The sequence below is a fragment of the Anarrhichthys ocellatus genome, unplaced genomic scaffold (genome assembly GCF_004355925.1).
Source record: "Anarrhichthys ocellatus isolate YVR2014 unplaced genomic scaffold, GSC_Weel_1.0 scaffold14, whole genome shotgun sequence".
Lineage (NCBI taxonomy): Eukaryota > Metazoa > Chordata > Actinopteri > Perciformes > Anarhichadidae > Anarrhichthys > Anarrhichthys ocellatus.
In genome coordinates this window covers 6903652-6919888 of record NW_022280044.1, presented here as the reverse complement: position 1 = coordinate 6919888, position 16237 = coordinate 6903652, and the positions used below count along the sequence as shown (strand labels likewise).

The 16237-nt window shown below is 43.0% G+C and overlaps 1 protein-coding gene across 1 annotated transcript in view; it reads right to left on the bottom strand.

Annotated features, from left to right (window-relative positions):
• The window catches only part of LOC116387097 (triple functional domain protein-like), a 34247-nt gene that overhangs the window by 6538 nt on the left and 11472 nt on the right, over window positions 1-16237 (bottom strand). Inside the window, exon 2 of the mRNA XM_031853890.1 lies at window positions 13201-13251. Coding sequence (XP_031709750.1) covers window positions 13201-13251 — 51 coding nt within the window. The remainder of the gene's footprint in view (window positions 1-13200; window positions 13252-16237) is intronic.

Genomic DNA, 16237 nt, shown 5'->3' with positions numbered 1-16237 from the left:
CACACACACACACACACACACACACACACACACACACACACACACACGAGGAAGCACAGAGACTGTGGGCAGAGAAACAGTCGTGGTGAGACAAAGTGAGGCCAAACTGGGGGAAGTTCAGGGGAAACAAAGAGCTGCTGTAGATCTTACTGTAAGAGGTGAAGCCACATTCATCGCCATACGCCACTTCAGTTCCCATCAACTAGCGTCAAAGCATAACCAGAGTTCAACGTGTGTCAGAAATATACTTGCCTCTATACACGTACTTAACTGTAATAGTTTAGCCGCCGTGCTCTCAAACTTGCAGCAAACTGCGCAACACAAAGTTTGACCCTCCCACATCCTCTAATGCCACCCAACTCATTAAAATGCTCGCTTGTACTTCAGCTCATTTTAAAAGCAACAAACGTTGACCAATGTGCTGTACAGTGGTAAAACAATGAGACAACAAGAGGGCTCACTGTATAGCTACTTCCATCATCAGCTCCAGAAATAAAGCGAGAATAAAACAAAGAATTTGCCCCAAAAAACCCTATAAAGTATGTTTGATTGTTAAAAACAAAACACCTGATACAGTCAGAGAGTTACTACTAAAAATGTAACAGTAAAACTCGTCTCTGATGCAATATTCAAGAGAAATAATCTGCTAAAGAATTCTTCCAAATTGCTTTTTTAAACTAAACTTTCCTGCAGTTATTGAGTTCTTAATTGTACAGTTTATCGGTTAGTCTGCTCTGTTATTGTTATGCATTTAATATGATATCCACAATATGTCACTTAGTCTGGGGTCAGTTTGCTCAATGATAGAAAGGGGGTCTCTTAAGTTAAAGGTTGGTGACCACTGCTTTTGGGAATATGAGTGTCTGTACAGAATTACATAACAATCCATCCAATAGTTATAATTTATTACCCCAATTACCAAGTTTGACCAAACTTATAAATGAGCACCGTCAACTGACGGCAGGTTTTCTTTCTAGAAATCGAGACGTCTCCGCTTTCTTTACAAACCGCAGTCGGGGGATTTTATTTAAATGCTGCTATTAGAGAAGGCACAGAAAATGAATATAAATATAGTTACTTTACCCACTTCAACTGTGTTTTTCTTCTTTTAGACTACTAATCTCTGACATCTTCCTATAAATCAATGTCTGCCACTACTTGCTCGTATTCAGTGATGAATCACACGATAGTGTCTGAGCCTTGAGCGGCTTCATAAAAGCTTCAACATTTTCTCAACCCAGGCTCCTTATTGGAAAAGAAAATAAAAAAATCCTCTGGCACTGCACACAAGGACTGATGTGTTTCACATACTGGTTTGTCTGGAATAAATGGAGGTAGATCTGAATATCTAGCATGGGAATTAAAGCAGAAAAAGCTGCGGCCATAAACTGAACTATTAACCGTCACCATAAAAACATCGAGCTGGATCTCGTGGGCGTGATGGTGGCAAAGACCTCTCCGCTGCACTGATCGTATTCCGTCACCGGTGAACGGATGGCTGTCAGGAGATGCTCACCAAGTGAAAACCTGCTCAAAAACAACTCCTATATTTACACTCGCAACTCCCTTAAGTGATTAAACTCACATCTCAGGTGGACGGAGCGTGGCCCCGATTTTGTCCTTCAGGCTGAGCGGTGGTCTGGTTTCTGTGACTGATGACCCAGACGAGTCACATTCATCTTTTTTAAAAAGGACATTTTAAGTGTCTCCTTTATTCTGTCTGTTTTTGACATTCTGCATCCTCCTGACTTTCTCCTCTTCTTCATCAACCTTAAAGCAAGATTCCTGCTCCGTTTTCTTTCACACGTGACTTTTTAGCACAGAAATAAAAATGAGCTCTGAGGTATATTTTGTCGATATACGCCACAAACACACTTGTGAATGTGTGTGCTCGAAACTAGTCAGACATCATAACTTCAGAAACAAGAAGAAATAATGAAAGAGAGAGGAAAGACGATGTAGTTCTCGTCTCTCTCCAAGTCTCCTTTCCTATTGCCAGTAGATGAGCATGACAACAGGGTAATCAAACAGTGAAAATGTTTAAACCTGTGGTTACTTCTTTCCTTTATTATATATATTTCTGTTACTTATTCAGTCTCTCTTTCAAACTCTCAGACCTGAGTTTTGTTGGAACCGTGAAAAGACCTTCAAAGACCGTTTGGAGGAGTTTTATTTTGAGTGTTTTACAATTAAGCTAACAGCGAAGTCAGTTCATGTTCCTGTCAATGGAGTCTGGTAGTTTTGTAACAGCAGCCGTTTCTTTTTAAGTCTAACTTGGTGACTTAAGGCTTGATTTCAACCAAACCAGAGTAGGGGATAGTTTGAACAGTGGAAAGATGAACCAAGGCGGTTTTTGAGTCGTGTTTTGTTTCCGTCGATGGTCAGCGAGGTGAAACTGCTGCTGTCTGACTGGAGTCCGGTAGCTTTGAGGAGAGGATAATATTTGTTCATTTTGTCCAAATCCCTTTTGATTTTATTTATTATACTTTCACTTAAACGCGGGTCACATAGCACCGCACCAGAAAACATGTGTTCAGGGAATGAATGAATGTTACTTCACCAGAGACAAAAGCCAGATGTTAGTGGGTTTTTTTATCCAGTGGGGAAACGGGCTTCATAGTGTGGTGGTGGTGCATAGAAATACACATTTTCTTAAAATGCATCACATAATGAGTACAATGTAAAGGGAAGCAGTGATCTCTCTCTAGGCCTTCCCCTATTATTATGATGCAAGCACACACACACACACACACACACACACACACACACACGCACATGCACACGCACACGCACACACACACGCACACGCACACAGTAAATTGTACTCCAGTCTCTGCTCTCAGCATGTCGTCATGTTTATAACGGTATGCTAATGAGATGCTAATTATTTTCCGCCACCGGAGGAGAGGGATGAGAATCGGGACGTGTCTCTATTTTTGCATCTCTTTCCTCTTCTCATTTGTCTCCCGACTTCCCTTAGGGTGCAACAAAAAACAAATTACCACGATCAACTACATTTCCCACTGCGCTCCTGTGGGTGAGCTTGTAGTTCTTTAAAGATGATGCATGAGGAGGCTGCAGACAGAGAGCCACACGTGGACCAGACATCGCTCTCTATGGAGAGGGCGGGGGATCATATTTATAGGGATATAAATATTTAACATATATTTGATAATCAGGGTTATGGTTTTCAAACAAATAGTATAAATTAAAAGTTCTAAATAGTTTTTCAGCTAAGCACTCCTTATGTATAAGATGGTGCCATGTCATTATTATGGCAGCACATTATTCCAAAACCCCCAATGGTCCAAAAATCCTTGCGACCAAAAGCCCATTTCTTTCCAACAGCCCGAAAAACAAACAGAATATACAGCTAGTGTTACAGAGGTCTATTACTCAGAGACAAACTCCCCAACATAAACACTAATTATGAAGAATTAATAACTAATATACAACTGCTTATGATGCAAAATTACGTGGTGGTCTTGCTTTTCTTATCCTAAACCTAACTAATCTCACTCCTCATGCCTAACCCTACCCACCCCAACCAGCGAGGCCATCGAGTAACAACAGGCAGAGTGGTGGGTCACGCCTTCGCCGGTGGGATAAAGAAATCGGGACGGTCCGACGACATCATTCTGCAGAATAATTAGCGATGTTCCTGTGTATTTTCAGAACAATGGGCGTTTGTTTTTGGGATCCCAGACAAATGGGCTTTTCATCCAATGGGACGTGTTTCAGAGTCAGAAATAGAGAATATACCGAGGCAATTAATCAATTAGTCAAACAACGGAGAGTTTACTCTTAACGATTTAGTGTTGAAGTCCTTTTCTTTATGTGATAATGAACACATATGGGGGGTTTTTGTTTGTTTTTTTACCATTTTATAGATTTATTGATAATGAAAATGATCATCTAAACTTCTTCATGCACTCTCATTTGTATATATATTTTTTTTCTATTCTTCTATAACAGACTGGTACAGTAGTCCTGTTGATTGCACCACATGTTGGCACCTTGTTTTGTGTCTTGTTTGTAACTGTTCAATGTCTTGTTTTTGTACCTTGCACCGTATATGAAGTCTGAATGTTTGCTTCACTGCTGCTGTATATTGCATCACTCATTCGTCATTACTGTGCACTGCACTCTCTGCAGATGGACAGTAAAGTCTCTTATCTAATCTGAATTGTTGCAGCTCTTTGTAGGAGCTGCTTAGGAAACATGGCGGTATCAGTACACATTGGTTACAGTAGGAATGTCCGTTGTGTTCGGCTTAATTCTAGAGAGGTGTGCATACATCTGCACACAAATAGATAAGTCAGCATCTTTTCAGCATGGAGGTTTTTCATCTTCTAAAGCATAGACCATCTTTGATGTTTCCCACAAACTTGTCTGATTGGCTGCATGCCAGCAGGAAAATCAAAAGGTCAATAAAAAAACCTGATGTGATGTTGACACGATGACAAGCAGAAAACCACTAAGTGTGTGTGTGTGTGTTTAGAGGGAGCACACAGTGAGTGTTCTGTAGCTCTGTGTGAATTCACTACCGTACAGTCAAATTTAACGGTCACAAGATTAAGGTCACACTGCAGACACACTCCGTCTATTGTAAACACCACAAAACAGATGCACACTTTAAACCCACGAAACCTTTCCCTCCTTTGCAAATTAAAACCTTAATGTTCCTTCATCGACTGCTACTTCAGTTAGTGATCTCCTCCATCTTCCAAAATGTCTTTCGACAAGCTCCAGAAAGGTGCAAAGAAAGTTGTTGCAGTCAGCAAAGTGCATTCTGAATTACTAATGCAACTGTTAGTGAAACCGTTATCGGTGGCTCTTTCATGGTGACGCTTTCATCCCGTGTGATTGACTGTTGATGCGTAATCGCCTCTCTACACGGGATCACTTGCTGTAATCGCCTCATGATTACACGGTTCATCGACTACATCCCTGAAACATGTTCTGCTTTGAATGGCAGTGTATCTGGAGACATCCAACATATTCTCACAATGCGTCAAATAACAACGATTGGTCAGTTAAGCTTCAAACTACGACGCTCGTCGAACCTCTTTAACGTCAGTTTGGTACGTCTCAGTGACGGCGTGTTAATATACATGCATAGTGTCTTTTCAAAATAAAATTCAGACTTTACAGGAAGTCAGGTTTAGGCAAAAAAATGAAAAGGTTTATGAAAAGACCATGGCTGACTTGACTAACGACACACGTGACATAACAACTGACGTGACAAAATGTCAACTTTCACGAAACAAACATTGGTTTACCTATCGAAAGTCCCGTTTGGTTTGACCCATCCACCTCACCTTCAACCCTCCCTGCGTGGAACATCTCGCTCTTAAAACTACGTCAGTTACTCTGCGGGACTCGCATACACGCACAAACTGTCAGACGCAGAGGAGGAGGAACGGGTTGAAATACCTGAACATACGTGATGACATATTTCTATGAATAGCCTGACAATGAGCGTGTACAGTACACCCTCCAGTAACTGTGTTGAAGTACTTTCGGGGGTGGATTTTCATCCTCTGCCAAACACAAAAGGTAAGTTTAACCACACAGATACATCACTTCCCTGTGCTTTATGCGGTGCTCTGGGAAAGAAAGAAAAAAGTGGCACAGCAGCTAAATATAGAGCGGCCGGGTCACACACGCTGGAGAAGGTTTGTCTTCTGGATGAATGATGAGAGAACAAAAAGAGCAAAGAAGCGGACAAGGAAAAGAGAAACTACAAAAATGTGAGATGAGTCGAGTCATCTCGTCGTAACTAGGCTGAGGAAAAAAAGAAGAGATTGTGTGAGAGAGAGAGAGAGAGAGAGAGAGAGAGGAAGGAGTAGAAGAGGCAGTAAGAGAGTGAAGAAACGATGTTAGAGGAGAAAGGGTGGGAAATGACAGGTAATGACAGTCATTCCAATCTCTTCCCTTCCAGCCTTCTTTTCCTTTGTTGTGCTTCTCCATCTTTATTTTCAGCGTCCTTTTCATTTCATTTAAAACAGCATGAAGAAATAAAAACAAGTAAAATGTACTTCCTGTCAATGGAGGGATGAGGATGATGAGTAGAAAACGAAGAGGACGGTTTTGATAACGAAGTGTTGAAGTCATTTTTGAATGTTGGTCTCATGTGATAAGACAAGTGATCATCTTGGGGTTCTGGACTGTTGGTTTGACTTAAACTATTTGAAGAAATCGCCATCGGTTTTAGGAAGTTGATTTTTTTTATACAATTTTTTGACATTTTATAGACCACATGACTAATCAGGAAACAAGCAGATTATTCGATAATTTAAACGATTGTTCCCAGGAACCAAGGAGACACCTTCAAATGACTTGTAACAGTCCTAAAACTATTTAATTTATTGTCAAATAACAGAGAAAAGCAGGCGAATCTTCTTTGTGAGGCATATACAGGTCATGTGTATGTTGTACATGTTTGCAGTAGAACTTTCCGTCGAGCTCAAAAGATGGCGGGATACTTCGGAGAGACCTTTCCATTCAGGTTCATCTGGTTTGATGTTGACGGGTTAGTCAAACTTTTCACCCCACAGTAAAACAACTCAGTCTGCTTCACCATTGTCTCTAAAACAGATGCCAGTGCGCACTTGTCACAAGCAGCGTTGTCTAGTTCCGGTTTTTAGACATCACTAATGCAACAAATATCAAAAATGTAATCATTTCGTGGTGCACGTTTTTCTGTCCCTATTGTTTATACGTTAAAAAGTAAATGGCTATCTTTCAGCCCTTACGTCGAACCCTGCATGTAAGACACTGGAACCAGAGAAGAAGTTAAACTCACCTCCTGTAGATGCAGGAGGTGAGGAAGAGTATGAAAAAGGAGAGGAGGGCGATGACATCATGGTAGATCTACTTACACACCCACCCACTCACAGCGTTGTATGTACCTGTCAACTGGATGAGGGCGGAGCCTGTCTGGGCATTCTGCCACCTGTGATTGGTTGCCCAGCAAGCCATTCCCGATGATTCTTCCACAAATTTGACAAAGAATTGCTGCGGCTTGTTCGGCTTTGACATATTCCTGCTGCTACCATCAGCTAATGACCCGGTCCTCTGTGGGCAGAGTCGCAGCTGCTGAGGCTGATCCACAGATTCCTGAGGGCAGATATTCCAGACCGGCAGACAACCAAAAACCGCACAATTCTGGTGTTGTCTATGCGCCCGCACGCGGAAAAGCTGGTGCAAACATTTTTCCGAGCAGGAGCGCGGCTATCTGTGTGGATTCAGAGTCGGTGTGAAACCCCCCCACGCGGCATTAGGTGAGCCGCTAATCTGCCCGTCCTTTAGGAAAGGCAGGTTCCTGGAGGTAATCCTCGATGTGTAGGAGGGGCAATCATTAGAATATGCCTGCGCTGCATTTGTGCACCCTGGGAAGCTGCTTAGCTTCAGGTGGGAGACTTGAGATTGATGAGGAGAACCCCTGACAGTGCAGGAGAGGCTTACACACAACATCAAACACACTTCAGTCTTTTCCTTCCTCTGCTGCCGCTCCAGTGCAGCCAGTCAGTGACCAACAGTAGCAGATGATGGTTGTACTGGGCAGCGTACACATCTGTGTGTGTCTATGTCAATGTTTCACAGTTTACCCCCAGAATACATCATAAAGGTTTAAAGTGCAGCATGCGCGATTATAGATTATAGATTATAGTTGCTCATAAAGTTTTCAGCTCATTATGTAGAAGTCACAGATTTATTTACTTATTATCTTCCAGTTATTTAATGTCATTATTAAGAGATAATAAGCAGTTTAGGTTTTTTTTTGTTTTTTTGTGTGCTATAATTCTGAGAGAACAATTTCTGATGTTATGAAAAAATACGAGGCAATGTTGCTCATGATTATGATAAAATATCTATATTAACTGAAATTATTGTGATTTTGCTTAGTCCCTCTGCTGACTTAAGAGGCTAGAGCTGCAGTAAATATTGGATTAATTGATAAGTCATCAACAAAATCAAAAAAAGTAACTATATTTTGACAATCAATTAAACATTTTGACCGTACTTTCTAATGTTTTGGTGGCCTCTCGGTGCGATGAAGTCAACTCAGACTAACACGCCGTATTCGACTTCAACCCACCACAGACTGTATGGGATGTAGCTGCGGTGGTAACGGGCCAATCACACGTCGCATTACATTGATGAACGCTTGCGGTGATTGAGTGCAAGCAAAACCATAAACAGTGTTTTTACTCTAGATTTGGGTACAAAGAGTATCTATCGCAGATACCGTTTTATACTTCGCGCTGCATTGAAATCTGCTTTTAACCGTGCGATGCTAGTTATGTATGTTGTTGTTGTTGTTTTGCTTATTAATGTTATAATGTAATCTCTCTATATGTTGTTATTGCTTTTATTGTTTCTGTTTTTACCATGTACAATGCTTTTGAATACCTTTTGAAGCGCTTTACAAATAAAATGTATAATTATTATTATGAATACCTTAAAAGTATCGATTCCCGATACCTACACCTACCAAACAGTCATGAAGGCAACTGTGTGAAACACAAGAATATGTAATTTCACGACATTCCTCATTTTGTTCATAATCAATAAGCCATTAGTTGCAGCTAAGAGGGTTATTATTACCTTATCCATGACGTCTTAATTCAGAGAAACCGAAGAATTTACTCTCCATAAGGTGAGGTGAACAGTATTTTCCAGGTTCATCGATCCCATACAACAAAAACGCACCATTAACTAGATCAACCTTTCCTAAATCGACCGTCAGTCCCAATGTGTCCTGGGTCACTGGTCCTGTGTGAAGTGGGCGGCGGTGAAACGCAGTCACCGCTGCTGTGGCTGCACCCCTCAGTGAGAAAGGGCAAAGAGGGAAATGCCAGAAATGTCCATCAATCCTTCTCCGTATGGAAACTACTACAGCGCGGTCAGTTCATCGTTCAGGTCAGGACTGTAAACTGGGTCGTGTGTCAACACTCAGCGCGCACACCTCAGAGGCTTGAGACTCGCCGGGGCCTCCGAGAGGTCAACTGGGCGTTAGGCCGGCTCGTACAACAAAGCAGTTTACTCAACAACAACCACTACAAGACTGCCCCGGAGAAACTGTGACAAATACCTCGGGGAGGGGTTGGGGTGCGTGTTTGTGTGTGTGTGCGCTTCAAAAAAAAGACGGACAGAATGCAACAGCTGCCTGGACCGGGACGGACCGGGACAGATGGGACGGGTGGTACGGTCAGTCAGCGGAGGGAGGGGGAAAAGTTGCCGACATACTGCGAAAAAGAAAAATCTGATTTAGGAGCAGTTATATGCAGGCGTAATCTCATAATGGCTCCGCAGCAGCTGACGTGGACGCTGTCTGTTCTAAACCAGCTGTTACGGGGTCAAGAGAAACCCACACCGGACACATGTGGGAGCATCCCTGCATAATTGTGGACTTCCCACATTCACCGCCTGCCAGAAATTCCTTTGCTGAGGGGTCTGTGTGTGTGTGTGTGTGGGGGGGGGAATTCCTTAAAGCTGAGGGAGTGGACAGGAATTGGGGCGTCCATGACCTGGACCTCTTGACTTAAATCCTGATCACTTGGTTATAAAACAATATATAAATAGATGCTGCTAGCTAGTCTGGTTTTGTTGGGTTGCATGCTTTTTCACTGTGGGAAACATTAAATGTAATTAACTAGATTTTTATATTGATTTCACAACATTTTACTCATGTTTTGTTTTTCCCGTGGTCTAACAGTTGTTTCTGAGTCATTGCCCTCCCTATAATTACAACCCTGTGAGCGACATCACTATGTACTATATGGTCAAAATGAAACATAATCACCGGCATGCGCTCCGAGATGGATTCATGATGTGAAAATCTGAAAATGGCCCAAAGGGCAGCAGTCAATGGACGGTGTGCTGAGCTTAAGTTTCTGATGTACACCTGTCGAGTTTTCTTTCTTTTGTTTACTTTCAAAAAGGAAAATTGCCGCGAGCAGATTTGATCAGCTGTAGCTAACTTACGCCTACACTCACTACCCCACAAAATAAAATGAAGTGCTCCTTGGACTTGGAGTAATGCTGGTTGCTACTTTAAGTACTGAGTTAGTGAGCTGGACAAGCTAAACGATGTGGCTCATGCTACAGCAGATAAACATACTGTTTCACCTATTCCTAAATAAACCACCTAAACTCTTTAAATGCTGAGAATGGCTCTTCGTGCAACTCCAGCCTAGTTATTGTTACTCCGCCTTGATTGGACAATCACAGCCCCGGGGTGGGGGGGTGGAGGCATTTAGCAAAACTGTCACTTACTGCTAAAACTGGATGTATTTTACAAGATCCAAAGAAACGCAGTGCTACTGTCTGCAGATGTGTCTGGCAGTAGATGTGGAGCACGTTTGTTTTCCAGTCATTAAAGACTTTTCCGACACCCTAGAGGCAACGTAAAGCCAGCCAAATAAAACTTTGACAGATAAATGTGACTCATGCATGTGTCACTTTTGTTTGTCCATCTTTTATGTCATGACCCCCCCCGGTCTTCCTCTTGTCCCGGTAAAGCAGCTCTGATTGGCTGCCGGCACATGAAGGTGTTGCCCTGCTGGACACCGCTGAAACAAAAAGGGGCAGATCTGATTGGCTGCTGCGATCAAGACACAGCTGTCCTGCAGTGGGTACAGCTGGCACGGGCTATGCCACTGTATACACACAAACAAGCTGGTAACTAGTTTACAAGGAACAGCGTGTTATTGTGGCCTGTTGTTACATCTGGCGATTGAGCAATATGCATCCATATTTTTAGCTGCCAAGTCACTATCAACATTTTCCCATTTTTTTATAAAACGTTTAACAGATTATGTATTTGCCTTACACGTGAACGTTTATTTTTCTCTTTAATGGTCTCATGATTATCTTTTATTATTTAACATGAGACAGAGTCACTGGGGCATGAAAGCCTGTGCTGCATTATGAGACACTAAAACGCTCTGCTAGCAGCTCTTTTGGGCAGTTTAAGGCCGTTTAGAGTCAAATATGACAGACTGGCACCTCTAAACTTATGAGTAAAATCTTCCTCGACACCACTGGAATGACTCCTCCGGCCAGCCGTCTGGTGCGATCCAACAGAAACAGCGTGGACTAAAGGGGGCAATTTTATTGAGAAGAGATATTTGTGAAGGACAGATTTCATGCTGCGTTGAAAGCGGGGTATCATTATCTAGAAGCTCAGCGTGAGCGATTCAACAGCACAGCCCGGGTGTTTGTTTCCAGTCCACTCTGCTCAGAATCTCCACGTCCTCCCCCATTTTCCTCATTCTGTCCCCAAATCTGAGTTTTAGCCTGGGCAAAAAAAAAAAAAGAAAGAGCGCACCATCTTTCCTTTACCTCCGCCTCTTTCTGTTCTCTCCATCCGTCCAGACCTCTAATAGCAGGGTAGGCTAACCGAGCGACAAACAGGCCAGGGTTACCCCAGCGACCCGAACACAGCAGGGGAGGAGTGGAAAGGGAGGGAGGCAGGAGGGAGGGAGGAAAGACGGAGCGAGAGAGAGAGAAAAGACGGCTTGTTATCGGAGCCAAGAGTTCATTTGTTCGGGTCTTTTAATGCCACATGATGTCATTCTGGCAAACCGTGACGAGACAGAGAAAAAGCCTCGTTTGCAACACTACGGTTTATATTTAAAAGTCTGATATTATTGTGATAGAAACAGGAAAACAGACACTTTTTTAGTGTTGTAAATACTTCCACACTTCTTTCTGTTACCAGCTGAGATTCAGTGCGACACACAGTATGTCGGACACTGTCGGGCTGTTTTCAGCTGTTGACTCCTGCTGCAGTTCACCATCAACAACAAGCCCCCTTTTTCTGCTTCAGCTATCCCAATCGGCACAGACAGCCATCTGGAGGAGATTACCGAATGAAATGTTAGCTTGTAGAATGAGATCGATTCCTGAAGATTCACACAAGCGGTTCATTTGGACCAAACTACCAGGGAGACGGAAGTGCACTAGTCCTCCTTGGAAAGCACTCCAGTCTTCGGCACATCTGTCAAGGTCCAAAGGCATTAACATTATTACATAACAGCACTGCCCCCCCCCCACCCCTCCTCCTCCTCCCCCCCTTGCAACCCACTTCTCAGCCACCCAGTCAGACCAGTGGCTGAGGAGGCCAGGCCAACAGATGGACAGGCTTTACCTCCCATCACCCCGTCCTTTCTAAACCAGGAAGTGATCACTGGCATGCACCAGGAAGCTTAAGGAAAACACTGCCCTGACAGTGTTGCACAGACAGGCCGAACAGTAACAATGAAGGCAAGTATTGTCTAGATGCAATTGCATTTGTGTTGTTTTCATCGCCTTTTTCTACAGGCGCTAGAGCCGTCTCCATCGTGGGCCCCCGGGCACCAGAGCAACCTGCCAACTCACTGCCCTCCTTTAGAGCGAGGGTTTGAGGGTTTTGATTTTCTAAGCCCGACACTGCCGAGAGTTTTTAGACCAAAGCAACTGAAAGTCGATCATTTTGCGTGTCTCCTTTTCAGACTAGAAAGCCGAGTCCATAAAATATTAAAACTTCCCACTGACGCACAGGAGAGTAATAATCTTCAATATGAAAGTGGCCACGTCTCCTCAAAATGTCACATCAGAGGGAAGCAACATCGAGGAGCAGATATCATCCATCTTATATGCGGGAACGAACCATCATAACATCCTTTTTTGACTTGGTCAATACTACATAAATAGACAACGGGAAGATCAAGTGTGACTCAGAAGAAAGGTCAATTTAGGAAGAGGGAATAATCATTAATGGAGGAGACAGCAGAAGCAACCGGAGGTATCAAATCTACAACCAAATAATAAGTCAAGAGGGCTGGAAAGGACAGAGAAAGAAAGCTACAGACATCATCCATCTCCACTCATCATGGAGAGCCTGCTGGAGAGACCCAGCGACAGATGTGCTAGACACAGGTAACCAATCACAGGCTGGGAAACATGGTATGTGATGGTGGGGGGGAGGGAGGGATGGAGACGGGGAGGGGGAGTCAGGGAGATGTGAGAAATTACAGTGACCTGTCTTTGTCACTGGGAACACTGAAATATTAATCTTGTGTGTGTGTGTGTGTGTGTGTGAGACTACATATTAAACCAACCCCTTGTCCGCCATCACCACAAAAACTGAAATGATGAGGATGGAAAATAAACTGCAAAATGTTGAATCACTGTTTGTGTTTGTTTTACCTGCGATCTGACTCGATACGTCTCCTTTTGGCTCTTTAGGGAGGGAGCCATCTGTAGGGACACACACAAAAAAAGGTTTAATTACCAACATAGAAATAGAGCAGATTTAGCAAAAATCAACAATAGAGAGGAGGATTAAAAGGAATATACAACAAACCAGTGATGACATGTTGTGAAATAGGTTTTATTACAATCCTCTACACTTTATGGATCATTGTGCCAGAAAAGGGTGTTTTATATCTAGATTACTCAACACTATTCCCGCTACTTTGCTGACACATGCAAAGCTAAGTTCCCAAGAATGGTCAAAATGCCACGACAACAGCAAACTAGGAGCAAACTTGGCTGAGAGTCTACAGCCATGCTGGCAGCTCAGTGCGGCCGCACTGTGGTGCTTTGAGCTGAATGCTAATATCAGCATGCTAACATGTTATTGTTCAGCAGGTTCATCATGTGCTCCATTTTAGTTTGGGGACATGTAAGTAAGTAGAATCCTTTGTTTTGGGCAAAAATAACAAATGCCTGAAATACTTTAGCAACAACATAGATTCATGTCAGTGCGACGGTCAAATGTGAATGCTTTATTTCCCTGTTAATAGCTGATGCTGCACGTTTTGAGTTAAGGTGTGTTTAAGTGCATTAGAAAGACCAGAACTTCTTGTTTTCAGTGATACCAAGCATGTTACTGTAGCCTGATGAGAACATGTTCCCAGATCTTTTGAACACAACTCGCTTGTTTATTTACAAAAGGTTGAATTTGCACAACTTTATTGTTAAAATACTATAACATGCAACATCTTCAATCGTGAATTGTGTAACTACACCTCAGGGGTTGACCCGGTACTGAGTCCGTCTGGCTTAACAAGCTCACATCTGTTAATAAGCAAGCAGAGTGATGGCTGATGGGAATATCATTAGTTTCGCATGTATCAGTTTCGCTGATCATAAACCAAAGAATTGGAAGGATAAAAATTGTGGTCTGATGATGGTACGAGATAAAAAAGTCTGCGGATCATCAAAGTCCTTATTGTTCATCCTGAGGGGGACATAAAGGTCTGCACCAAATTTCATGGCAATCCATCGAATGGTTGTTGAAGCGTTTCACTCCAAACCACAAACAAACACACACTGTCACGTTGACATGGCCATCAGTGCTATTGTGGCTTAAAAAAAAAACAAGTCTGTACACAGACTGCCAGAAATCTGCTGCGCTGCTTTACAGCAAACAGGGAAGCTGGTGCTGTTTGTGCCGGACAAAGAGGGCCCTCACAGGTGTTTACTTGCATTATATAAGGTTGATGGAAAGCTTGTCCGATAGAATCCACATCGTCTTAGTCACAGGAAACACTGAGCATAAAATCATCTCCATCCATAGTTATTATACCAACGGACCACCGATCTGTTCCCAACACCAGACCGGTGCACGCACGAAGTCCTCTTCTCATCACCCTACATCTCATGACCGAGGCCCACCGGTTCCTCAGCCGGAGACAACAATCGGCCCATTGATGCAGCCTATAGCTGGATGTGTGAGAGGAGCTGCTGCTGTGACTGAGAGGAAGACATGGTCCGTGTCATGTGCCGTCAACATGTAAACAACGCTCAGCTGGCTGACTCAGTGACACACGCTCCCTCTGTTCTGACTCAGGCTCCACTCCTTCCCGTTTTAACCTCACGGGCTTTAAGATGGAGAGAAGCCGGTGGTCGCATTGAACTTAAGATCTCTGCTGTCAAGTATTTCACAATACGGACACCTATACTAAATGTAGTATACAGTACATGCAGTGTGTGGTGCGCTAAACGCTGCGCTAGTTGTTTTGATCTTGTGATAAGGAATTACGTGCTTACTATGGGGAAACTGACTCAAAAACAGATTTCAGCGGTTTCCTCCCTCTACATACAAAACAGACTTCTATACACCCAAAGTGCACTAAAGCAAGAGGAACATGTAAACACACACACTAACACAGAGCCTCAGTTGTGACAAAGTTAGCATCCTCTTATATAAGCAAATCAAATTAAAAGGGTTACTGCTCACTTCTCCGAGTTCAATCATCTGTGTTGATGCCCCGTTATTACAGTCCTCCAGCGTTAATACTGAACCATGATAATTTGCCAGTAATTGTTGGAGGAGTTGCAGTGAAAAAGAATTACTTGGGTGACATCAACAAGTTTTAATTTAGGCAACATTGAAACCTGTTCCTTAGTTGTCAGTTGTATCAGTTGTATCTCGCTCACATGTTTGCACTTGCAAACAGACGGGACAGGGATCCAACTTATTTCATGTTCACGTCATATTAGATTTATCGACGGGAAGGTTTCCCACGTCTGGTGTGGCGGCAGGATTTGTTGAATGGGATGTGAGTCGCGGTTGCAGGTTTCATAACTTCCAGAATCTCCGGCTCCCTCCGTCTACCAATAACAGCGCTGTATTCCCACGGTGCACTCCTGTACTGCCCTGTTTAGAAATCCCCAAACATACAGTAGACGGAGATCTCCGATTGTCTGGTATCGCTAGTGAACGACATCTAGTGCTGAACGAAACATACGAGTGGGAAACCTTTCATTAAAGTTACTCCGATATGACAAACGTGACAATGTGGCTGCTACACACTAGAAATAAAACGTGTTACCAGGAAATATCTGCCTTCCTAAAAACTTAACCGTAGCTTCTTATGTAACAGGCCATGACCTTTCTCTTCAGAGAGAAAATGAGGAAAAATACCCCTCTATCATATTAAATCATCCTGCGGTTTCATTTTCTCATCTATATCCCTCTTTATGATATAATAGTTCTTTCTGTGACAACGGGTCCCCTTCCTTTAGTGGCTGCTAAAGTAAACTCTCCGAATAGACCGCCATGTTTTAGCAATATTTAGCTGGTGGCAGTTTCCATTAATGAACATATAGCAGCAGAGTACACAGACAACTACACATGAGCAAGCTTGCAGGCAACAACGCCACAGGGGCTCGTGTTCATAAGCAAAAAGCACACACACACACACACACACACACACACACACACACACACACACAC